General features: G+C 30.1%; 1 protein-coding gene across 1 annotated transcript in view; it reads left to right on the top strand.

Moving 5' to 3' along the window:
- Positions 1 to 23,038, top strand: part of LOC141528405 (uncharacterized) — an 82,445-nt gene that overhangs the window by 940 nt on the left and 58,467 nt on the right. Inside the window, exons 2-4 of the mRNA XM_074244454.1 lie at positions 704 to 857; positions 1,126 to 1,525; positions 2,830 to 3,223. Coding sequence (XP_074100555.1) covers positions 704 to 857; positions 1,126 to 1,525; positions 2,830 to 3,223 — 948 coding nt within the window. The remainder of the gene's footprint in view (positions 1 to 703; positions 858 to 1,125; positions 1,526 to 2,829; positions 3,224 to 23,038) is intronic.

Genomic DNA, 23,038 nt, shown 5'->3' with positions numbered 1-23,038 from the left:
GTTATATTTAAAAATTTTTGCTTTTAGTCAATTCTAAAAATTTAATTAAAAAATTTATTATAAAAATTATTGACAAAGTTACAAATAAAAAATAATTGATTTAAAAAGAAAAGTTTATAACTAAATCATTCTATTAAAAAAAAAAATTTTTTTTCTTCAATATTTAGTGTTGAGTTTTTCGACAAAAATAACTATAGACAAATAAAAAATTTTTTAGGTATAAAATAATACAAAATAAATTAATTATAAATGAATCCAAAATTGATTGATTATAAATTGATAAAAAATTAATTAACAATAAATCAATAAAACAATAATTAACAATAAATCAATAAAACAATAATTAACAATAAATTATTGAAATAAATTAAAATTCTAATAAATATAATCAAGAATTAATTTAAAAAAAAAAAAAAAAAAAATTTGTCGGTGTTTTGCCGTCGCGGTAGTTGCCACCCATACACACAACAACCAACCGACACCCCCACTATATCTGAATCCACAACAGCTAAACGGAAGTACTAGTCAGTCGGCGAGCGACCTTCCGACATCACGGGTTAGCTTAACCCTGTACCGGGCTGATAAAATTAACACCTATATCACCTCTAATAACAACCAAAAGTATTATAAATTTTTCCTTACAATTTTCCTCAACAAAAATTGTCATAAATAAAATTATAAAAATTAATACGTAAAATTGCAGAGTCGATTGAGTTTTGAAGTTCCTCGATATCAATATCTGAGCGTAAAAAAAGCCGGTAGGACCCGAATAAGTGAAGGAAGAAGCAACAAGCTGACTAATCCACGGAATAAGTGGAACAACCTTCGTTTGATCAGACACTGGCGCGCCGGCACGTGTACTTGTTGAAAAAACGCATCAATTGTTTGTTTCTTGATTAAAAAATAAATTATTTGTTTTAATTGATAATTGATGATTTTTGAATTTTAAAATAAAAAATAATTATAAATATTTATTGAAAATAAATGCAAGTTTTTGAATTGTGAGGGCAGTATGTTACAACTGTGCGTGCAAGTGTGCGATAATATTTAATTAAATTAATAACAACTTACGGTGAGTGTAATAAATAGCAAAATTAGTGATAAAGTTGGATAGAGATTGAAAAGTGAAAGAAGAAAGGGAAAAAACAAAGGAAGAGGTGTGTCGGAAAGAAGTGGCCTCGGCACCGAGCAATTTGGCTCGGAGCGCATCGGGCCCCGGGGCTGCGGTGGTGGGTTGCCTGGTTGGGGTCTACCCGTGCTCATCCTCCACGAGACCCAGGGGCCCTGGAGCCATCTCCCACCTCCTCCAGAGCGGGCAGCCCACTCAGGCCCCCGGTTGCCGCTCCTGCTGCTGCATTCATAACAGCAACAACAACAACAACAACGCTCAAAACTCCCAACCGGTCTTGCATAACGCGCACCGGTCCGGGTTGTCGCTGAGGGTCGCGAGGGTGGCGTCTATTACCTCCGTTAGAGCTGCCCCCTACACCCATCCTCATCATCAACCTTTGACTCAGGAGTGCAGGTAATTTTTTTGTTTTTGGATAAAATAAGGATGTTTTCAGATCGCGAAATTTTTTTTTAATCTTTTTGGAGAAATTTTAGTATTTTTTTGGGAAAAATAAGTTTATTTATTTTTTTTTATTTAAAATGAGGAAGAAGTATTTAGTAAGTAGAATTTTTTATAAATTTTTGTGAAAAAGAAATTTAAGAATTTTCAATTTTTATTGGTGGTAATGTTTTAAAGAAATTTTTATTTCAGTGGATTTTAATTTGAAAATATTTAAATATTTTTTGATCATCTAAAAGCTGAATTTTAATTTATTAGTTCGCTAGTTAATGATTGGAAAATTTTGAAGAAATATTTTTCTTCAACAAAGTTTTTTTTGTATGTTCATTGTTTTTTCGATAAATACTTTTATAGAATTTTTTAATTAGTTGCTGGCTTATGTTCTTCATTGGAATTTTTTTATCGATAATTTAATTAAATTAAATTATCAACAGCGAAAAATTACTAAAGAATTTCAATTTTCTATCTAAATGTCGAACGCTCCATCAAGAATATCATAACTAAAAAAATATGTGACTTTATAAAGATTCTAAAGAAATATTGTTGATCGGAGAAAAAAATTGTTTTGTAGTGAATTTGTTGTTTTGGATTGAAGAATTTTAAGTCTTAAATTTTATATTTTTGGTTTCTCTTTTAAAAATGATATTTTTCCCGAATCAAGTAATTTTTTTTTCTGAGTATGAAATCATTAAAATAAGATTACTTTTCTTAAAAATTGATTTATAACCTTTTATTTTCGAAAATATCTATAAATTGTAGGGTGTATTAACGGTCCATTTATCACTTTGCGATACAATAACAATAACAATGTATTGGATCAACTTTTCTCACGTCATGGGTTCTTATATTTTTTTATCGATACACTTTTATCAAAAATTCTCAAGAACCTTATTTATATACTACACAGAAAAAAAAATTTACTTGAATCTAGTAAATAATTTGGAAGAACTTCATTGTCTTAATTTGACTAGAAAAATTCTTAAATTAAGAAATTTTTCATGATTTAATTAAATTTTACTTGATTTAAAAATTTTTCATCTTGATTCAAGTCAAAAAAATTTTTTTTAATTATTTTTTTCGTTCAAAATTTTTTCTCTTGTTTCAACTTAAATTTTTTTTTCAGTGTAAAAATATAAATCGCAACAAAAAAATTAAAATAATAATAATAATAATTAAAATTTTAATGACGGTGAGTGAACAATTGAATAAAAAAGTAAATAAAAATAAAAAAAATAACAACTGTTTGTGTTTGGATGCAGGTGTAGAGAAGAGACGGGCGGAGTGACTGGAGGTAGTGCGCCCATTCTCGGCAGCCCGATGCTATTCGTCCCGCTGGCGGTGCCGACGTTCCCCGCGACACTGCAGCCAGCAGCATCCCGTCCAGCTCATCAACCGCATCATCAGCCTCTGGAGCAGCGCGGTCTGTCTGTTCCGAATTCCGTACAGCAACAACCCGCTCGTTTCAATTCCCAGAGTCACCCCAATTTCGGGCGCCAGAGAACCAACAGCACGACCACGTCCACCGCGGATAATCAGGTTAACATCGACAACTCCTCACCCCAGAGTACCCTTGAGCACCAGAAAGAACAACAACACCACCAAAGAGCTCACCCAGAAGACCCACAATTATTGCAAGTTATTACACCCAATAAGGTAAACTTTAAACCTTTTTCAAATTATTTTTTAGTATAGTTCTATTTTTTCTTTCATTTTGCATATTGACAGGTTTAATGGTAATTGAAGTTATATATAAGTGAGGCTTCGACTATTTTTAAGAAGTATTTTTATTTTTTTTTTTTTTTTTTAGAGTAAATAATTTTAATAAATTAAATTAATTTTTTACTTTGACGTAAGTGTCTGCAAAAATAGATATTATCAAGATACTTATCTTAATCATTGAAAAAAAAAAATTAAATTCAAACTTTACTGATAAAAGATTTTTATCGTAAAAAAAGGTAATTAGGTAAAAGTGTTTTTTTTTGCATAGATAAAAATTTGATTCCCAAAAAGTTGAATTTCATGAATTTTTTCACATTTGAAAGTCTCCAAAATGAAATTTCGACTTTTATTTATCTAAATTATTTGATGTCAAGGCATTGGTCGAAAATTTTCATTAATTTCCAATTTAAACAGTAAAAAGATAAGATTTGAGCACATTTTCCCCAACTAGAGTTTATTGTAAGTCCAGTTGACTGTTGGCTGTTGGAACCGTATTTTTTTTCCAAACGCGATGTGCCGGATGGCCTAGGCAATTTCGTGATTTTCGTGTTCGAGCTGAGGAAAAAATGATGAAGAGGAAGCAAACGAGGCACCGGAAAAAAATAAAGAAATAAAATAAAAGACAGAACCGTTTATCATAGACGTGGACCAGGTTCGTGAGGGTAGATTTCCCTATCCACCCTCTCTCCTCCTTCCCGCATCGCTCTTATCCAGCTCCAGTCACAGTACACCAGGGGAAGAACGGGGTGGACTGGCTCGTTATGCACGAAATGCATTACTTTTATAGCATGCTGGACTACGCGTTGAGAGTGGCGCCGAATTGCAATCAATTTTTTTGAGCCCATCTCTCACTACTCTACAGACTCTTTGTGTTATGTATCGTCCATGTTCGTGGTTACTCTCTCTGCTTCAATTTACTCAGTTCCTCCAGTCAGCTTTATATCTATTGAATTTTAAAATTATTTTCAATCGCAATCGCTCGCTACTCTGCTAAGAATTTTTATCTTTCGTCCTTCAATTTTTTAAATAGATCTCATTGAAACTCGTGGAAGCTCTGACAAATCTACTCCCGTTTCAGAAATTTTTAATTTCTATAGATAGATATCTCACTAAGTCTTTCATTTCAAATACATTAGTTAAAGCAGGTGTAGCTTTTTTTTTTTAAATTTTGAAAATACCAAATTTTTGTAAAATAATGTTCAGTCAAAAAATTTCTCATTCTCAATTCAAATTTTGGTTAGAAACTTTCGCTCAGGAATAAATTTTTCAGATAAAAAATTTATCAACTGAAAAATGTACTCGAATGTCTATCAAATTTCTTATTTATTTGATAAAATTTTACTTTTTCATTAGTTTGAATAATTCTTCTAAAAATTTCTCATCAAAATTTATAACTTTCGATTTTTATGAATTCTAACAATTCAATTTTCTTTAAAAATTCAAATTTTGAATAGATATTTAATCAAAAAATAAATTATTCCCAAAATAACTAGAATATAAATAAAAAATTTCTCATCTAAAAAATAAATATTAATTTCAAAATTATCTACTTAATAAATTTTAAATATAACATTAGTTCTAACGATTTTTTTCGTTTATTTATTCACTATGAAACTGAAATTAGCAAACATCTGAAAATTCTTGAAATTTTTAAAATCAACCAATTTTTATAAAAAATATAATTTAAAAAATTCGCAGTTATAATTTTAAAAATTTTCTATATGTAGAAATTTTTTGCTTAATTTTTTTTATTACAATTTAATTGTTATAAAAATTTAGAAAATTTTTAAATGTCTTTTAAATTTATTCTCATTATTTACGTTATTATAAACTCAATAGCCAGACGGCCAATAACAGAGTCTCAAAAAGAAATAGGTATGATCATCGTATGTATATTTAAAATAAAAATTAACTAAATCAATTTACCACTCATTTAAATTCAACTAAAACTTCAAACAAATTTTCCGCACTTGAATTCACACTTTTTTGAGTAACAAACGTTTACCCTATTAACCTCAATTAGAATCTAAACATGAGCTTTTACTAATCTTATAAAAAAAGCTCGCTCACATCTCTAGTCAAAAATAGTCAATGTTTAAATTAACCCAGTACAGCGAAAGCTCATTAAAATATAATTTACAAAGTGTAAGCACGGGTGAATAAACTTGCACTCAAAGCACCCTATAACGTTAAAAAGTTATTTTTTCATTACTTGGTATTGCTATTGACATCTCCATCTTTATCTCCCTCGGTTTTTACTTACATTCTCTTTACTCTTTAACTATATTTTTTTAACTTTCCTCTCCTTCCGTCATCCCGTATCTTCTTTTCCGACACCGTTACTTGAAAAAGCATCCCCAGACCCAACAAATGCCCTGCAAGTATACTAAGCCGTACACCCTCCGCTTCCATCCGTCCTTCCATCCACCCACCCACACACCCACACACCCTCGCTCGCTCACAACAAATAATCCGGCACTCTTTTGATATTTTAGCAACACTACCAACTAGACGAGCGATGAGTACCGTGTCGTAATTAAATCATCCAACGTACTTTGATCTTATCCATATTTTTTCACCCTTATTCCGTATTTTTATTTAATGCCCCTACAAATAATTCACCCTCGCATCACCCATCAGCTTCTGCTTTTTTTTAATTCCATCATATAATTAAAATTTTACATTCATTGCTACTTATTACTTATTCATACTTTCATTATTTTAAAAACGTTTTTTAATTTAAATAACTTTTTTTAACAAAAAAAAAAAAAAAATAAATAAATTTAATAATCATGCTAATACTAATTAGTAGTTATTATGTTTGAGATTGGTAAATTTTAAATTTGTGATATTAATTTTTTAATATTGAATCGTTCCCAACCCTTTAATTCGACTTGATTTTTAATTAAAATTTTAATTACTAAATTTTTAGCATTTTGTCAAATTAACAATAAAAATCATAATATAAATTCACTGAAAACCTGGATCTCTGCGGACGTGAAATTTGGTAGTTTAAATGCCAGAGAACCCGAATTGTAATCGTGGAAACCGAGATTCAAGTCCTGGCTCTATTTAGAACGATCTAAATAATATTTTAATGTTTTTATACGTTTCAGTAAATTTAGTTCGTTGTTTTTAATTTCAAAATTGCAAAATGCATATTTGGGGTCAGTTTTTAAATCCGAAATAAAATTTTATCCAGGATAAAATTATTATTGCCAGTATATCTATAAACATCAAATATATAGATATATATTGGCATCAGATAAAATTTTATCTCGAATTAAAAAACTGGCCCTGAGAGATTTAGAAACTTTTTCCATAGTTTGATGCAACAAATAAATTTTCATAATTAAAAAAAAATGTATCAATTTTTTTAATTAAATTTCTACAAGTAGCATTTTTTGATAAATTCTCTCTATAATAATTTATTTGTTAAGAAATTCTAAAAACTTCCCTATAAAAGTTAATTTCAGTAATATAAAATATTTAATTTTCTTTAATTGAACGTAGTAAAATTGAAAATTTATTATTTTTTACTTTTTACGTCAGGATATATCAACAAGATTAAAAAAAAAAAAATCTCTATGAAAATTTGGTTCAGTGTTGTTTGAAAGTCAAATTTTAGGAAAAATATAATTAATATTTTCAAACTTAAGGTTGACATAAATTGTTTGAAATATTTGTTCGTAATTTTGCAAATGAAACTTGTTTTAGCTAATGAATATTTATTTTAGTCTAAAAACTCCAAACTCTGATGTTTTTCTTATTAACATCAATATTAACTCCACCGTAAAGAACTCATTGTGTTTTATTTCTTCACTCCAGTATTCCAAGTAATGGGAGTGAAAATTTACTCCGAATTTTACAGTATAATAATAACAATAACAGAAAACATAAATAAAAGCCCAAAGTCTAGCAGTATCTTTATCTCTAAGTTCATCTCTTAGCTCCCTAAAGTTTTGCGAGCAGTTGAGGCGAGCTGGCGTTAGTCCGTGGAATGAGATTTGCATCCTGAATCCATGATTTGCATTTCAATTCCACAACGAGTTGGCTATTGCCAAACGGTAGATACCGACATAAATATCAGCAGCCAACGTCGTCTCTTTTTTTATACGAGACGTTTACGAGGATCACAATCACCGTCGACTGTATACTACACTACACTGTACTGAACTATACTATACTATACTATGTTATACGATACTATACTTTACTACAGTGGTTTTACACACCGAGAACGCGAATAGTGATACGGATAAGTGCACCTAAAATCGCTCTTGAGATTGCTAAATAAACAAATCCAAATAAATCAATGATAACATTTATTTTCCCGACATTGATTATGTTTATTTTTTATTTTATTTATTTTAAACGCTTTAACATTAACAGTGTTACATAAAAAAAAACTAATCACCATAAATCCGATAAATTCACTGTACAATACCCTGCCGGTAACTTTTATTGGAAGCCCAGAGATTATATTGCAATCCGATTATAAAAATACTCACTCGTAACAGTTACTAGTTGGTAGTCACCAATTACAGGAATAACAGCTAACAGTTTAAATTAAACAACGCGAAGTGCAGAGACCCGGGAAATATCCATCGCTAATTCTTAACAACAAAACTAATAAATCAATAATTATTTAACACAATCAATAAATTAATTAACGGAATTGACGCGATTATTAGCGTTGTTACTCGCTGAAAATACGCATCCACGCATCCTCATACACATTTTAATACAATTACAATTATATGTGCAGTAAATGTCAATATAGATATATAAAGCATTACAATAACCGCCGAGTGTTTGTCATTTAAACACACACATGTGATCACATAAATGTGTAAATACCTCTTGAATTTGCGGGTCTATTCCTCTACACTCATTACATCTACGGTAATATACCTCTCGTACATTCCTATGCTATGTGCGCTATGTACGTAATGTAATGGATGTATCTCTATATATACATAGTGGCTGCACAAATTGGTGAATATCTTAATTAGTACCGTAATTAATGTTAACGTTGATTGGCGGGACATCGGAGTGGAAGATGTCGAGAGTTTAAATTCAAAATTTTATAACCGGATTCAAGCCACAATATTATCTGAGCATTACAACTTTGGGATAATTACTTTATTTAATAAAATTTCGTTTAATATTGTCGTGTTGGTAACATTATATGAATCTTCATTACTAACAATTTGGGGACAAGGATAAAGTTTATGATCATATGTAGTTCGGTATAGTATAGTCAGGTTTAATTACAAGTGACGGAACATGATCATATATGATCAGATCATAGTCACACATTTTTAGATCCGATTACATATGGTTTCATTTGACCAAATATAGTCAATTTTGATCACAAATAATCAGATTTTCTGATTAAATATGGTCATATGCAGTCACATATAGCTAGATATAGTCATAACTGATCACATATGGTCAAATCTGATCAGATATAGTCTCATTTATCCAGATATCGCAAGTTTCATCACGTATGGCTACATATAACCATATATGGTAAGATTATATGATCACACATGGTCATATATGGCCAGATATAATCAGATCTAATTATATATGGTCATTCATGGTCAGATCTGATCACACATAGTTTGACTTAGCCAGAAATAGTCACCTTTGATCATATATGGTAACACTTGGCCACATATGATCAGATCTTTTTATCACATATGATCACAAATCACACATGATCAGATTTTCTGACCACATATGACCGGTAAAATTTTTCTCTCAAAATAAAATCTAAAGTTTGTAAAATTTCTTAAATCACTATCTTAGTCTTGAAGCCCTAAAACCACCAACTTCACAACTTTACAACCTAGAATCCCGTCCAGCCCCCAAGTGTCCATTCTGCCCCTGCAGTAGGTATATGCACGATTTTTTTTCGTTAAAGTTATCTAACTATCGTCTTTGTTACAAGTAATTTATTTATGTCGGTCGTATGAAACACGCTACGTGAATAAAAGTGGTAATCTCTTTGAAACTCCGAGACTTAAAAATAGCTTCGTGATACACAAGAACTTGCAGTGCCAGTCATGTAAAGCCAGCTTATATACATTATTATATTATATTATATATACATTACAATTACACCGGTTATTTGAACACACACACACACACACACACACACACACACACACACATACCCTTCTCATTATTTTATAACTATTTTTTTTATATCACTTTTCATTCTTTTAAACTCATTTCCCTCTGCTTAAAACGACTCACTTCTTCGCGAACCTCAAATTAGAGAGTGAAAGTTTTATAGAATAGCCTAATAATTTCTCTTTTTTCTTACTCCTTTACTTACTTCGTCTAACTACTGCTACTATTATTATTATTATTGTTAATATTATTATTATTATATTTCTTTGTTCACTGTTTCTTCGTGCTAAGTTGGGAGTACGCGACGCAACTAATAAATATTAACGAGTTACGTACCAGCGAGATGGTAATCCAACTTTTCTTCTCTTTTTTTTTCAAAAGAAACTTTTAAATAAGACAATAAAAAATAATATTCAAAGATAACAATGTCATATAAGACATTGTTATTTACTTAACAAATAGTTGTCTGTTGTAGTTATCAGTTATCACCCGTTCCGCAGTCAAAAGCTTTTATCACAAAAAAAAATTGAAATTTTTTTGAACCGAAAAACTTTTTCATCAAAATATCCTGTTACATTGAAATAATCAGTTGATTAGCTTCTTTACGCTGTACGATGATTACTTGGCTGTGAAATGATCTAGGATTTCTGGGCTGTACATTATAATGCACAGTACACTTAACTCGAAATGCCACATGCGTGAGTTTCATGTTTCCTTTATTAGATTACGGGCATTTTATGTTGCCTAGGTAATATTAAGTCACGCAATCATTGTTTGAATCTATTTATGTTAATAAGTTTTAAATTGCTGGAAGATTATTTTTAGAAATAGATAAATAAAAATTGAGTACTAGGAATAGTGTAACAAGTAATAAGTAATAACAATTCATTTTTTTATTGCAAAAAAAAAAGAATTTTAAAAAGGTTGACCTTGTAACTTAAACCTGAAACTTGACTTCTTTTTGAGCTAAAAAAGCTAGAAATCGGAAATTTTTTTTTTATAATTAAAAATTTTTAATTGTTTCTAATTGTTTATTTTTTCTAAATTTTCAATTGTCTTGAATCAAGACGAAAAATTCTTGAATCAAGTAAAATTTCCTTAAATCAAGAATTTTTCTACTGAATAAAGAATATTAAGCTCTTCAAAATTATATACTTGATTCAAGAACAATTTTTTTTTCTGTGTGTTTCTGATAAAAGTCAACATTTAAAAGTTTCAAAAGCAGACAGTTAAAAAGAAAAACCTCAGCTTAAAAAAAAAAAAATCCCGTGAAAAAATGTAAAACTTAAACCAAGACACAGAATTTCGGGTAAATTTTATTAACCCCATGGGTCAGAAATTTTTTAGTGACCGCCGTCTGGGCAAAGACCCGAGCTCATTGGGTGATACAAACGAATGGGTAAGGTGAAAATTTGCGTAAGGTATAAAGAGAATGAGAATAGACGAGGGGGTGGATTCCGATGGGAGGCCGTAGGGGTACAAGAGCTCGAGCACCGGTACGTCTGATGGTTGAAGCTACTATACTTACTCCTACAGCAACACACAGACGGGCTATTTCGGGCTCAAGCAGGACAGGGCTATTTCAAGGGCTTGAGATTACATAGCATTGTTCTCGTGGCACCCTTTGTCTCAATTGTACCCTTCCTCGCCTCCGGGGACGATCCACCAGTCTTCCTTTCCATCCCCTTTCCCTTTCTCGGAAGAGAACCCTCTTCTGTGCTTGATGTTCTCCACCTCCACACTCCCAACACTACCCAGTCCCTTTGAGCGCCAAGAATTTGCTTGTCATGTCCGGCGAGCAAGGTGCTATCGTTTTTTACCGCTTTATTCAATCTGATTATTTTATTCAAGTAGAATAATCGCTTTTTGTTTCCACTCTAGATTTACACGCTTTTCAATAATTCCTATGTCGCTTTTGTTCTTTTTGAATCGTCTATTGTAATTTTATGGTTTTTGATAGAAACTTTATTGGAGATGGTTTTGGAATTTATATTGACAAAAAAAATAAGTAGAATCTTCACTGGAAAAATTTTTGAATTAAGAAAGTATCTTTGTCATACTTGTACAACAAATGGAGTCTTAAAACGTATTTTATGCTTAAATAAATAAAAAATTTTTCAAAAAAAGCACTTTGCTTTTTGACAGATAATTTAATTTGAAAATTAACTATCCACCGCTCTTATTCAGAGAAATTTTTGAATCGAGTTAAATTTATTGAAAATAAAAAAAATGTTCAATTCAAAATTTTTGCTCTTAACGCAAATTAATTTTTCATTACTCTTTTGGAGATAAATTTTTTAATTTAAAATTATTGCTGTTGATTCAAGTTGATTTTTCATCAATCTTTTATAGATAAATAAGTATTGTTATTTTTAAAACAATAGAATTGCTTTTTTTACCGTCAAAATTTCTTTTAATTTATTAATTAGTATTTTGTCTGTATCTACATATTATGATTCAAAATTCCCAAAAGTTATCCTATCATTTAATTCAGAGTTTTTTTCTATAGGCAATTCATAATTTAATCTTAATTAAAAGTGCAATAAATTAGTTGTAACCAAGAGATAAAAATTTCAACAGATCTATTTGATAATTTCAATTTAAAATTTATACTCGAGTTTTTTTAGTAAAATTATAACTAACTCCCTCTAAATTTGAACAAACTAAGTACACTTTATCAAAAACGAGGTCTTATATTTCCAACAAAAAACCAATCTACACAAAACTCTGAGTACTTTAATTTCGACAAATAGAAATGAAAATGAATTCCTCAAAATAAATGAAAATAAATGAATTGTCAGTCCCTACGTTTAATTAAATTTAAAACCATTGTTTGTGATCTAAATGTTTGTATAAAACGTTTGACACGCGTGAATAGCGAATAAAACGGAAGGAGAATTTTATCAGGGTGATAATTTGATCAGGAGTTAGATTGAATTGAACCTATATATAGATCTACATATATAGATGACAGGGTCAGTGGCAATGTGCCGGCTAAGACTCTCGTTGACCAGCCCGCTATAAAAACAACCTTTGTCGCCGTTTTAGTTTATTCAATCTATTTTTTTAGGCTTATGGCTTACGGTCAACTAGATATATCCTTCATCCCCCTCTCCATCCCTTAGACAGTCTGTCTCTATGGTAGTCGTATCTGTATCGAGCGTCTGTGGTTCAGTCTCAAAAACAACTCGCTGAAATTCACCAAAGGAGCTCAGTCCTTTCTTTTCATTTTCATTTCGGAATTTAATAAATGAGAATGAACAAAAAATATATTAAAGTTACAACATCAGGCCCCCTCTTCTCCCCCTCCTTCTTTTGTGGGGGTGATTGATGAGAGGTAAAAGAAAATAGATAGTGTAGGATAAAAGGTATATCAAAGGATAGAAGTAAACTCAGCCTAGCGTGGAAGGCCTCAAGACTTGGATACGAGGGAATCACATGGTCCGTAGCAGTCAACGGACCATAACATTACATCCATTCTTACTATGTATACCTATATGTCTATAATATATACTCTGCGGTCATTTTATTCGTTTGCCCACGCAATTTTCTTACTAAAAAAAAATAAAAAAAAAAAAAGTTAACATCACTTTTGTTTTCTATCATTTTTTCCGTACAGTCATTACTCAATTTTGTTGTTATTATTATGTGAGGATATTGTTATTATTAACCACAATCTTATTGTACAATATTGGTAATTTAATGTAATTTGAAGAAAAAAAATTAAGCCAAACACTTTCAGAAGCTTGATTTTTATTGCACAACGTTGACGTACGACGAAAATAATTTTTTTTTTTAATATTGAATTTGAGCAATGCTTTTTTTCGACTAAATTTAATAATAATAAAATTAGACAATCATTGAAATTTTCTTACCAAATAGTGGTCTTTAAATTACGTTGTTTAGCTATTATTGAGCTAAATTGAATGACATCGATAAATAAATGGGAAATTAACGGAATTAAAATAAAGAAGAGAAATTTTTTCAAAATTTTGAATTAAAAAAAAATTTTTTTTTTATCAATATCCCGTGTAAAAAGAATTGTCTTAAAAGTATCTTAGAAATGTCGTTTCTTTAAGATCTTAAACGTGACACAAACCAAGACTATGTTAAGACTCTTTTAAGACGCAAAAAAAAATTCCGAGAGCAGATTTTTTAAATTTGGTTCTTGAATTTGTTATGAAAATTAAATATTAGACATTTTTTAGACGCATTTGCAAGTTTTTAACCGTATCATTTTTGAGTACGCTCTTTTGAAATTTTTGAAAAATTATTATTCGACAATTTTAAAACTTTTTTAAGACGCTCCGTTTTAATGTTCCGAGGCTCTATCGTTGTGAGCTCATCTTAAAATAGTTTTAAAATTTTTTTTAAGACTAATTTAAGATAATTTTAAGACTCTTTAAAAACACTGTATAATAATTTTCCAGAGCTCTTTTGCTAACAAAAATAACGTTGAATTAAAGAATTTGAATAGCTTTAAAAAGTTAATATTACAAATTTGAAAATTACCAATCTTGAACATAATAACTATTAATTACTATTATTATAATGATTATTATTATTGACTGACCGGTATACAGTGATTTGCACCAAGTAATTAAACTTCGTAACATTACATCAGATTTGGACTAAGTTAACTCAATAATTACAGTGCTCAGAACTTTCCATAGCTTCTTTTGTGCATAAATCCATTACTTCATTTATTGGTCATGGCTATGACATACCTAGCATAACTATTCATCGAGTTCACAAAATATAATGATAGAAAAGTCATACAACCGACCGGAGTAACTCAACTCGTTTCATTATTGAAGAAGTTATCGAGTTTATTTCAAGTATGTGTTTTGAATACATAGTTTTTGACGGAAAGAGGGTTCTCCGAAAGTTTTAAGTAGCTTACCAACAACACCGAAAATTTTATACGGATCTCATTACGCATTGCTCATTCTCCTTAATTAATAAATTTCTCATATCTACCACAGCAATAATTAATATACCTTTAATTAATTAAGTTCTCAAAGTTTACAACAATAAATATTTATTTTCAAGTTATATAACAAAAAGCTGAAAGCATAATTAAATGTCAATTTTTCCGCCATTGAAAATCATAAAACTTGACAGTAAATTGATGATGTTTTTAGGATTTAATTCTCTCTATGTGCAATCAAATAATTGTTAAATTTTAACTTTTGTGGTTATACACTCTCATGGCATTTGTAATCATAGAATAATATGATTTGATTAGACACAACTAATATAAACTGTAAATGATTGAAATTATGAATGTAATTTCCTGAAGCGTATCCCTTTTCGCAGGGAGTCAAAAACAAGATTAATGATGAAGACGGATGACAGATCTTAATCACAAGTTCGTCAAAAGTTATTCAAATAAGATAAAGCTGGATTTATGACAGATGTATATACGTCTTGTCAGGATTTGCCATCATCCAAGTTTATACACACCCAGTTTAGTTTATACATTCGCTCGAGCAAACTTTTGCTGAGATTTTTAGTTTATAACTGTCATTTATCAATCTTAAGTTGTTTTCGTTGACATCAGTCGGCTTTGGAGTACCACTTTAACGACTACTTTTTTTCATAATTATTTTTTTGAGCTTTTTATTCAAATTTTTTGTAAAAATTTATCTACTGGAAAAAACAATATTTTATTTTAATCTATTTTGAAACTTATTTTTCATAATGTATAAAAATCTTGAAGAACAATTTTTTAGTTCAAGAATTTTTCCTTCTTAATTCAAGATGATTAAACTCTTAAAATTATGTCCTTGGTTCAGATTTTTTATCCTTGCATTATTTTTTAACTGTATGTTCAAAACTTCATAGAATGCTTTTTGAATTTATTAAGAAAAAGATCTATTAATTTGAAGTTTTAGTTCATCAAAAAAATTTGTTAGATGTCTTTTTTGTTAAAAAAAGAAAAAAATATTTAATTCATAAACTTGAGAGCGATTCAGAATCAGTAAGAAAGAGTATAAAAATTTATTGATTTGAATTTTATTTTGTCAACCCCAAATAATTAATATCAATTATCTAAATCAATTGTAAATTTCATATTTTTGATTTCAAAATTCTTTAATTTAAAAAACCTAAAATTTTCTTGCTTCTATCCGTGAATTTTGTCAATTAATTAGTTCAAAGAATTATATGAATGCCTCAAAATTTTTAAGATAACATTTTTCTTGACTCAAGTACTATTTTTTCATCGTAGATATATGTATTCAAAATTGCAGAGTGCTACTCTACATAATTACGCGTTTTCAAATGAATGAAAACCGGAAAAAAATGTATAAAAATACAGCAAATTTGTACAATAGTAAATTATGAGTTTAAATTTAGATACGGATTATTTACAACGTAGCCAAGGCCGATGGCAACAATGTCGGTGCGGATAGTTAGCATTCATTTATTCATGGTACTTCATAAATAAATGTATGATCGTCTCATGGACATGCTCGAAATAAGCCTAGAGACAGGAAAATATTATGTAACCAATTTAAAACCATCTCTTTTTAATATAAATGTTCCATTCCGTTGTTATTATTATTATTACTACTGCAATTATTTATTAAAAATTGACAGCCAGTCGAATTGTCGGATAATTGTCCCCAAAAACAGAAAGGGTAAAATGCAAAGAGGCGAATCAATGTGAAACGATTACGCGGTAGTCTCAAGTGTGAAATAAAATAAATCGAGAGCCCTAAAGTGAACAACGAATAGATGAATAAAAATAAAAGTTTAATGAAAGAATAAAAAAAGGTTTGGTTAGTGCAACGCTAGGTGGGTTGGGACGAGTAAAAATAGCAACAAGAGTTCGCTCGGAAGAAAAGATATACGCTTGTGTAGTGGCAAGGTTTGCGTTTTCTTCGTTGTTACTTCAGATGTAGAAAGCAATGATGAAAAAAAAGAGAGAAGAGGTGGAAAAGGGGGAAAAGGGAAAAAATGGGCGCTCAAGAAGGTCGAAGCTTTGTTTCGCTTTTCGAGCTATTCCTGAGGGGCAGATTAGCTTCCACGATCCGGGCAAACGGCATAACAGACAAAGAAAAAATGTACACGAGACATTTTAAACAACAAGGGAGTTTTGAAAGAGTAAAGGAATAAGAATAAGAAGAGAGAGAAAGAGAATTGGAAACAACAACAAAATGCGAACACATTTATACCATAAGTCGAATAGTAGTCTCTTGTGAATGCACTGAGGAAAAGTTTTATGCTAAGCTATCATATTCTCTAATTCACTAAGGATTAAACCCGTCACCTTTAAATCTTCAGGTTGTAATAAAGCTGTACGTGGAAATAAAATTACTTGGTTCAAGAAAATAATTCTAGGATCATTTTAATCTAGTTTCAGATATTCAGTATGAATTCACTTGAGGATTCCCGAACAAAATTGAGAAAATTTGTAGATTTTGTGCAATATAAAATTTTCCGTTACTGCGTCAAAAATTGTATGCAAATGTTTTATGTACATAGATTAAGTGTTTACCTTAAAGCTATATAAAATGTGTATTTGTCATGTATCGTTACACACGATTTGTGTACAGAGTGACGGAATATTTTATTTTTAAACTGAGAGAAGTTTAAAATAAAAAAAAAAAAAATTATTTTAGATGTAAAAGAGGATAAATTTTCTACTTCAATAAAAATAATCTTCAAATACTTTTCAAAATAGGTTTGAGAAAAATATTTTCGTTTTTATTGTCTTTTTAATACTTTGAATGAATTAAATTTTTCTTGAATCCAAAAATCAATTCTGAAATATTTCTCTAGAACAAAAAAATGTTCTTAAGAATTTTAGGGTTAAAAATTTTAGTTAAAATTCTATAATTAAATTTATTTCACAAGTTTTAGTTCCATAAAAATTGAAAAAAATTTCAACTACACATATGAGGCTAAAATAACTATCAAAATATATATTTAAGGTAAAGTAATCAAATGTATTCGTTGTATTTTTTTAGTAAGCCAAATATAAACTAATTATCCGGATGCTTAATGGCTTGAAAAAATAATTCCACTGAGAGGTCGAATGGGTTAAGAATTTAAGAAAAAAGAGCGATAGGGGCTCAAAAAAGCTGAAGCGTTTTAAAAAAATAACAAGAAAGGTATCCGAAGCTTATCCGTCCATTAAACTTCTTTCACATGCAATTGCCAGTACAGAGGAAGAAGGGTGGAGAGTGAAGGGTGAAAGTAGCGGAGCAGTGTGTACACCTATGGCATTCGCATCCTCGAATATATCCGATTATATATCTTTTTCCATTCTTATTTCGCTTACACTTCTTTCCCGGTTTTTACTTAACTTATTTTTTACCTTCCTTCAACTACTATTCTCAGTTTTTCTTTTTAGAGGGAACAATATCCCTTTATCACTAGTACTTTTACTGGAAAGCTCTCTTCATTCCTTTTCCTTCCCTTCAGCTCTTATTTTTTTAGTCTCTCCTATTTTTTTCATCTCCTCTCTTTGTTTTCTCCTTTCCGATTCTGTCCCTCTAAAGTGGAACTTTCCACCTTTCCTACGTTTTCTTCTTTATTTATACAGCTACAAAAGTATGGCTATTATTTTTCTAACTTTTTTTTACTTAAACTTTTACCAAAAAAAAAAAAAAAAAAAGCTCGAGCATTTACATTTTTTACTTATTTTAGACTAAAGGATATTGTGATACAACTTCAGTGCTGATAAAGTCCATCTTTTTCAATACTTTCATTATTTATAATTTAAGTACTTATCGGTTTACTTTCAAGAAAAACTCCCATAAATTCTATAACTTCTGACAATATTTGCAATCAAAAGAAAGAATAGAGGGGTTATTATTTACGGAAAATACTGTCTAAAATATTCAAGATACGAAAAAATCATGAGATTTTTTTTCTAGGAAATTGAATTTTCTACAAGAAAAGCACTTATCAATTTTACCGTATCTTCAACCTCTTAGTCAGAATTTGAGATCAAAGTTCTGATAATACTCGCAATTACAAAAATAACTAAAGAAATCGCGTGCAAAAATTTAAAATAGGAATTCTGGTTGAAATATTGAAAATATGAAAAAGTTGCAATAGACTTTTTTGATAGAAAATTCAATTTTATCATATCTCTGATTCTTCCGCCAAAAAAATGAATTTAAAATTAGACTTCCGAAAACTAAAAAATTTATATTAATTAGAATTATAATTGAAGTTTTCACAGTTTTATGACAATAAATAAGAAATAAAATCCGTATAAATATTGTTTAAAAAAGAAGAGAGGGAGGGAATTGCAGAGGTGTACGGCAGACGTCTATCACTCGAATAAGCTGGAGTAATGACGGCATTGTACAGTACCCGGGAAACGTAATCTCACTTTATCTAGACTGTGTTGGGATTCTGTTAAATATTTTGTGAGAGTAATAAAATCTAAATAAACATTCATACGGACATCACTTGTAATAAAAATAAAAAAAAAAAAAAAAAAGATGGACGCATTTTTATTTATCTCCTCTTTCGTTGTTGTCTTTATTATTATTTTAAGCATGATTTACGCCGCATGAATAAATATTCATTCTCAACGAATTTATCTTTTTTAGTCCGACCGTGATAACTTTTTGCCCCAACCGGTCTTTGTTTTTTTTCTAATTAACTTTTAATTGCTGGAACGCTGGAAATTGAGCTGAGTTATAATTATCTGCGGAAAAATTTTTATATATTGTCATGTATGGTCAATTTTCATTTATGACCTGATCTGGTCATATATGGCCATATCACGCAATTTGGAGAGTAAAAAAATTTTTCTTGTCCCTCTTTCATAAAGAGGAAAGAGAATAAAATGAAGCCAAATAAAATCTGTTATTATCTTGATGATTGTCAAAATCAATGACAATTGGAGAGCAAATTGTGGGGAGTAGCATATTTTTAAAGCGGCATATTGTAATGCAAGGAGAAGTTAGCGAATAAATCGAAGGAGCGCTGAGAGTAAAATTAGATAACAACCCCCTTGGATGGTACTGCCAGAGTGTAGACCCCAGTAGGAGGTGAAGAATAAGAAGAATGGGAGTAAAAAATAAAAAATAAGAAGAAGTAGCTTTATGGAAAAGAGTTTCACTAAAACTTTTAAGGGCCATACTCTTACAATATATCTCCCATCATCATATCCGAATCTTCCGTGGCACTTGAACTTTGTGTTAGTGTGTGTGGGTGTGCCTCCGTACCTTCGGCGTCTTATTTTCAGATGGGTACACTTCACTACTTTGACTATAATCTAGACTACCTTATCATCAAAAGCTCTAACTTACGACTGCATGTCTCGGAAGTTACTACTTATCTCATGTTAAATAACTGTATATCTATGTGTATATATGTACATGTCTCTTAACACGTGTTGTGTAACTGACACTAAATAATTACAATTAAAATGACAATAATACTAAAACTAGAAGCGATGTGATGACAATTATTATTGTTATTTATTATTATTATTATTATTATTATTATTATTATTATTTATTTTGAAAAAGTTGACATCACCTCGTTTATTTAAATTATACTGCAGTACTATACCGAGGAGGTTTTTTTCTCAAGAAAGATAATTCTCAAGATTGATGGTGCTCGGAAAAAGAATAAATAAAATAAAATAAAAAATAAAAAGAAAAAGATAAATAACTAAAATGTTTAAAAGTAGATACGACGCAACAACGAAAAAACTTTTACGGAAAATTTTAAATTTAATTATAAGAGAAATGAAACTCAGACACTTGAATGGTGAATAAACGGTAAACTTTTTTATAACTACGTGTATCTAGTGTACTGCGATACATTTTGCTGCTACTAATCTAATTATTGTACTTTTTTACTTTTACTTAATAATTAAATGATATTTTTTATGAATTTATGATAATTTTAATCGGGTTTGTTTTGTATTGAAAGATGCTCGAGTTTGTTGAATTTTTTTATCAGTTTTGCTAATTAGACTGAAAAAAAATGCTCGATTCAAGAAAAACATCCTTTAAATCAAGAAAATTTTTTCATTGAAATTATCAAAATTATTTCAATACATTTAGGTTCTTAAAACTCTTAAATAAAAAAAAATACTGACTACGGGATTCGAAGGCTGGCCCTCCGAAAATTAAAGATTTTCTCGTTGCTACGATAAAAAATTGAGGTGGCTTTTTTCCAAAAAAAATTTTTTTAGAAAATCCTTGAAAAAAAATTCAATATTTATCGATATCGATAACTTTAAAAATTTGAATAGTTTAACTTTTGGAATTAAAGAAAAAAATCAGTCTATTATAATTAAAAAAAAAAATAAACGATAAATTTTTTTTGATTACAAAAAAAGACCGGTAGTAATTGCAGCCGTTTAATTTTATTTGTCGAATGTCAAATTATAAAGAGTGATAAACTGGCTGTTTGTTTGGACAAAATAGGTAAATGTAACCTTTTGTTGGGGCGGTCGTTAGCTCAAGTTTAAAGAAATAAAGAAAGCAAGCAAAAATAGCATCGTCTGTAAAATGTCAAGCGATTTAACAACGGACAAATAAAAACCGGTAGCAGAAAGGAGACCCAGAACGAGACCGAGAATGAGAACAGTAGAACAGCAGAACAGCAACAACGGTTTCTTGTTCCTCCTTTGGCATTGAACGGGCGTAGTATCAGTCAGCAGACAATGCCGTGCGATTGTATTCTTTAACAGTGGAAAAACTCAATGGGCGTTTATGTCTCTCCACTTTGACGGTACTTCACCTGGAAATGTCCTCGATGATGATCCCCTTTGAAACTATAAATTTTTATCTTGTCTGAACGAACCGAGGCGGACCGATAATTCTAATTGAATATCAAGCGAAATGTAATTACGGTTGGAATTCATGCTCCGTCGGAGCAAATAATTCGCCATAGCTACCGCTACAATTCTGACGGGGAGGCACACCAGGCGCCAAGGGTAGAAGAGCTCGCGATAGGCTGTCACGCCGGTGATCCTGCTGCTCCCGGTTTTCATGTTCGTGCTGATGCTGATGTTGATTTTCATGATAACTCGTTCTCTCAATCAATTTTTAACTTCCAGCTTTGAAATTCGGAAAGTTTTAGAACGTCCGTATTTGTGTGTGTGTGTGTGTGTGTGTGTGTGTGTGTGTGTGTGTGTGTGTGTGTGTGTGTGTGTGTGTGTGTGTGTGTGTGTATTAGAGTGTTTTATTTATGAGATATTTTTATTTCTGTCTTATTTAAAAATCTGCACTAAAAAAAAACGTTTTATCACTGTTAATCAGTTCATTTGATTTACGCACTGATAAAAATAGAATTCAACGATTATTCTTGATGTTAGATTCAAAAAAATTTATTGTTACACTTTTGATTTTTATTTTTTGGTTATCAAAAAAAATATTCTGAGTAGAAAAAAAAAATACTTTTTTTTCAGTGTGATATTTTATGGAGAAAAAAAATTTAAAGTTTCTCTCGTCCAAAAATTCAGTTTTCCATTTAAATAACACAGGAAGAATTTTTTTTGGATTTTAATTAGATTTTTTGGCATTGAAACAATTTTTTTAGAAAAAATAATTGCAAAGCTTCAATAGTTTTTCAAATTAGCTACGAAAGAATTCCTATGAGTTAAAGTTCTGTGATCAATTATTTCCAAGTTATGGAGCTTTAAAGATAAATCTGAACAAGAACTAAGATAAAATCTTTTTTCATGTTTAATTTATTTATTTATTTTAAGTAGAAAATACTATGACACGTTCATAATTTTAATTTCAAAAGTCACTTGTGTATATGCAGTAATTAATTGATATTTTTAAAATTTTTCAAACAAAATTTTGAACTTTGTACTGAATCATCAAATGAGATTGAAATTCACTGCAATAAAACTACGATATTTCCTCTCAGCTGTACAATTTCTAAATTGTCAATTGTGTAAACATAGAGGTCCTTCCGAGGAGAATAAAGCGAGCAGAACATTATTAAATAATTGAAATACCGAAAACATCATACCGCAAGGATATTTGAGTTAGATAATAACAGTAATAAACTATGCAATATAAATTAACTTTTATCTCGAGAAATATATGCACATAATTTTCGACCTTTCACTCTTGAATAAATATGTGGGAAATAATGTCTTCCTGCATTGCTGTATTTATTAATCCACTTTTCCATTACCATTATTATTTGAATAAAATATAAAGCATTAAATAGTCACTTTAGTTTCTTCAAAAAAAAGAAAAAAAAAATTGCATCACACATTAACCATTAAATATAAAATTACAAAGGACGAATTACTTTCCAACAATTATCCGAGAATCACCGGAAGTTAATTGCACTTGTCCATTTGTCCATAAACAAAAAGGTGTAAAAAAAAATACATAACTTTTGAAATAATTTTTTTTAAATGAATTTGTGCGGCTATTAGAGCCGTTTTTTGTTCATCAGCGCTCCCATTTCTTCCATTGAAATTCAGGCGGGCGCTGTAGTAAAATTTACTGTAAAATATGACCCTAAAATTAACCAATTCCTTAATTACTTGGCCCGTATTTTCTCGGGTTTCTCACCCTCTCCCCGGTTGTCCTCTTTGGAACCCTTTACCCTTCACCCTTTTGCTCTTGACTCTTTCCCAGGTTTAGCGAAAGC

Source organism: Cotesia typhae, unplaced genomic scaffold (genome assembly GCF_013202065.1).
Source record: "Cotesia typhae breed Kobodo isofemale line unplaced genomic scaffold, CoteBio_Ctyphae contig_43, whole genome shotgun sequence".
NCBI lineage: Eukaryota > Metazoa > Arthropoda > Insecta > Hymenoptera > Braconidae > Cotesia > Cotesia typhae.
Note: the sequence above shows the minus strand (reverse complement) of the source record. Positions and strands in the feature narration are given on the sequence as shown.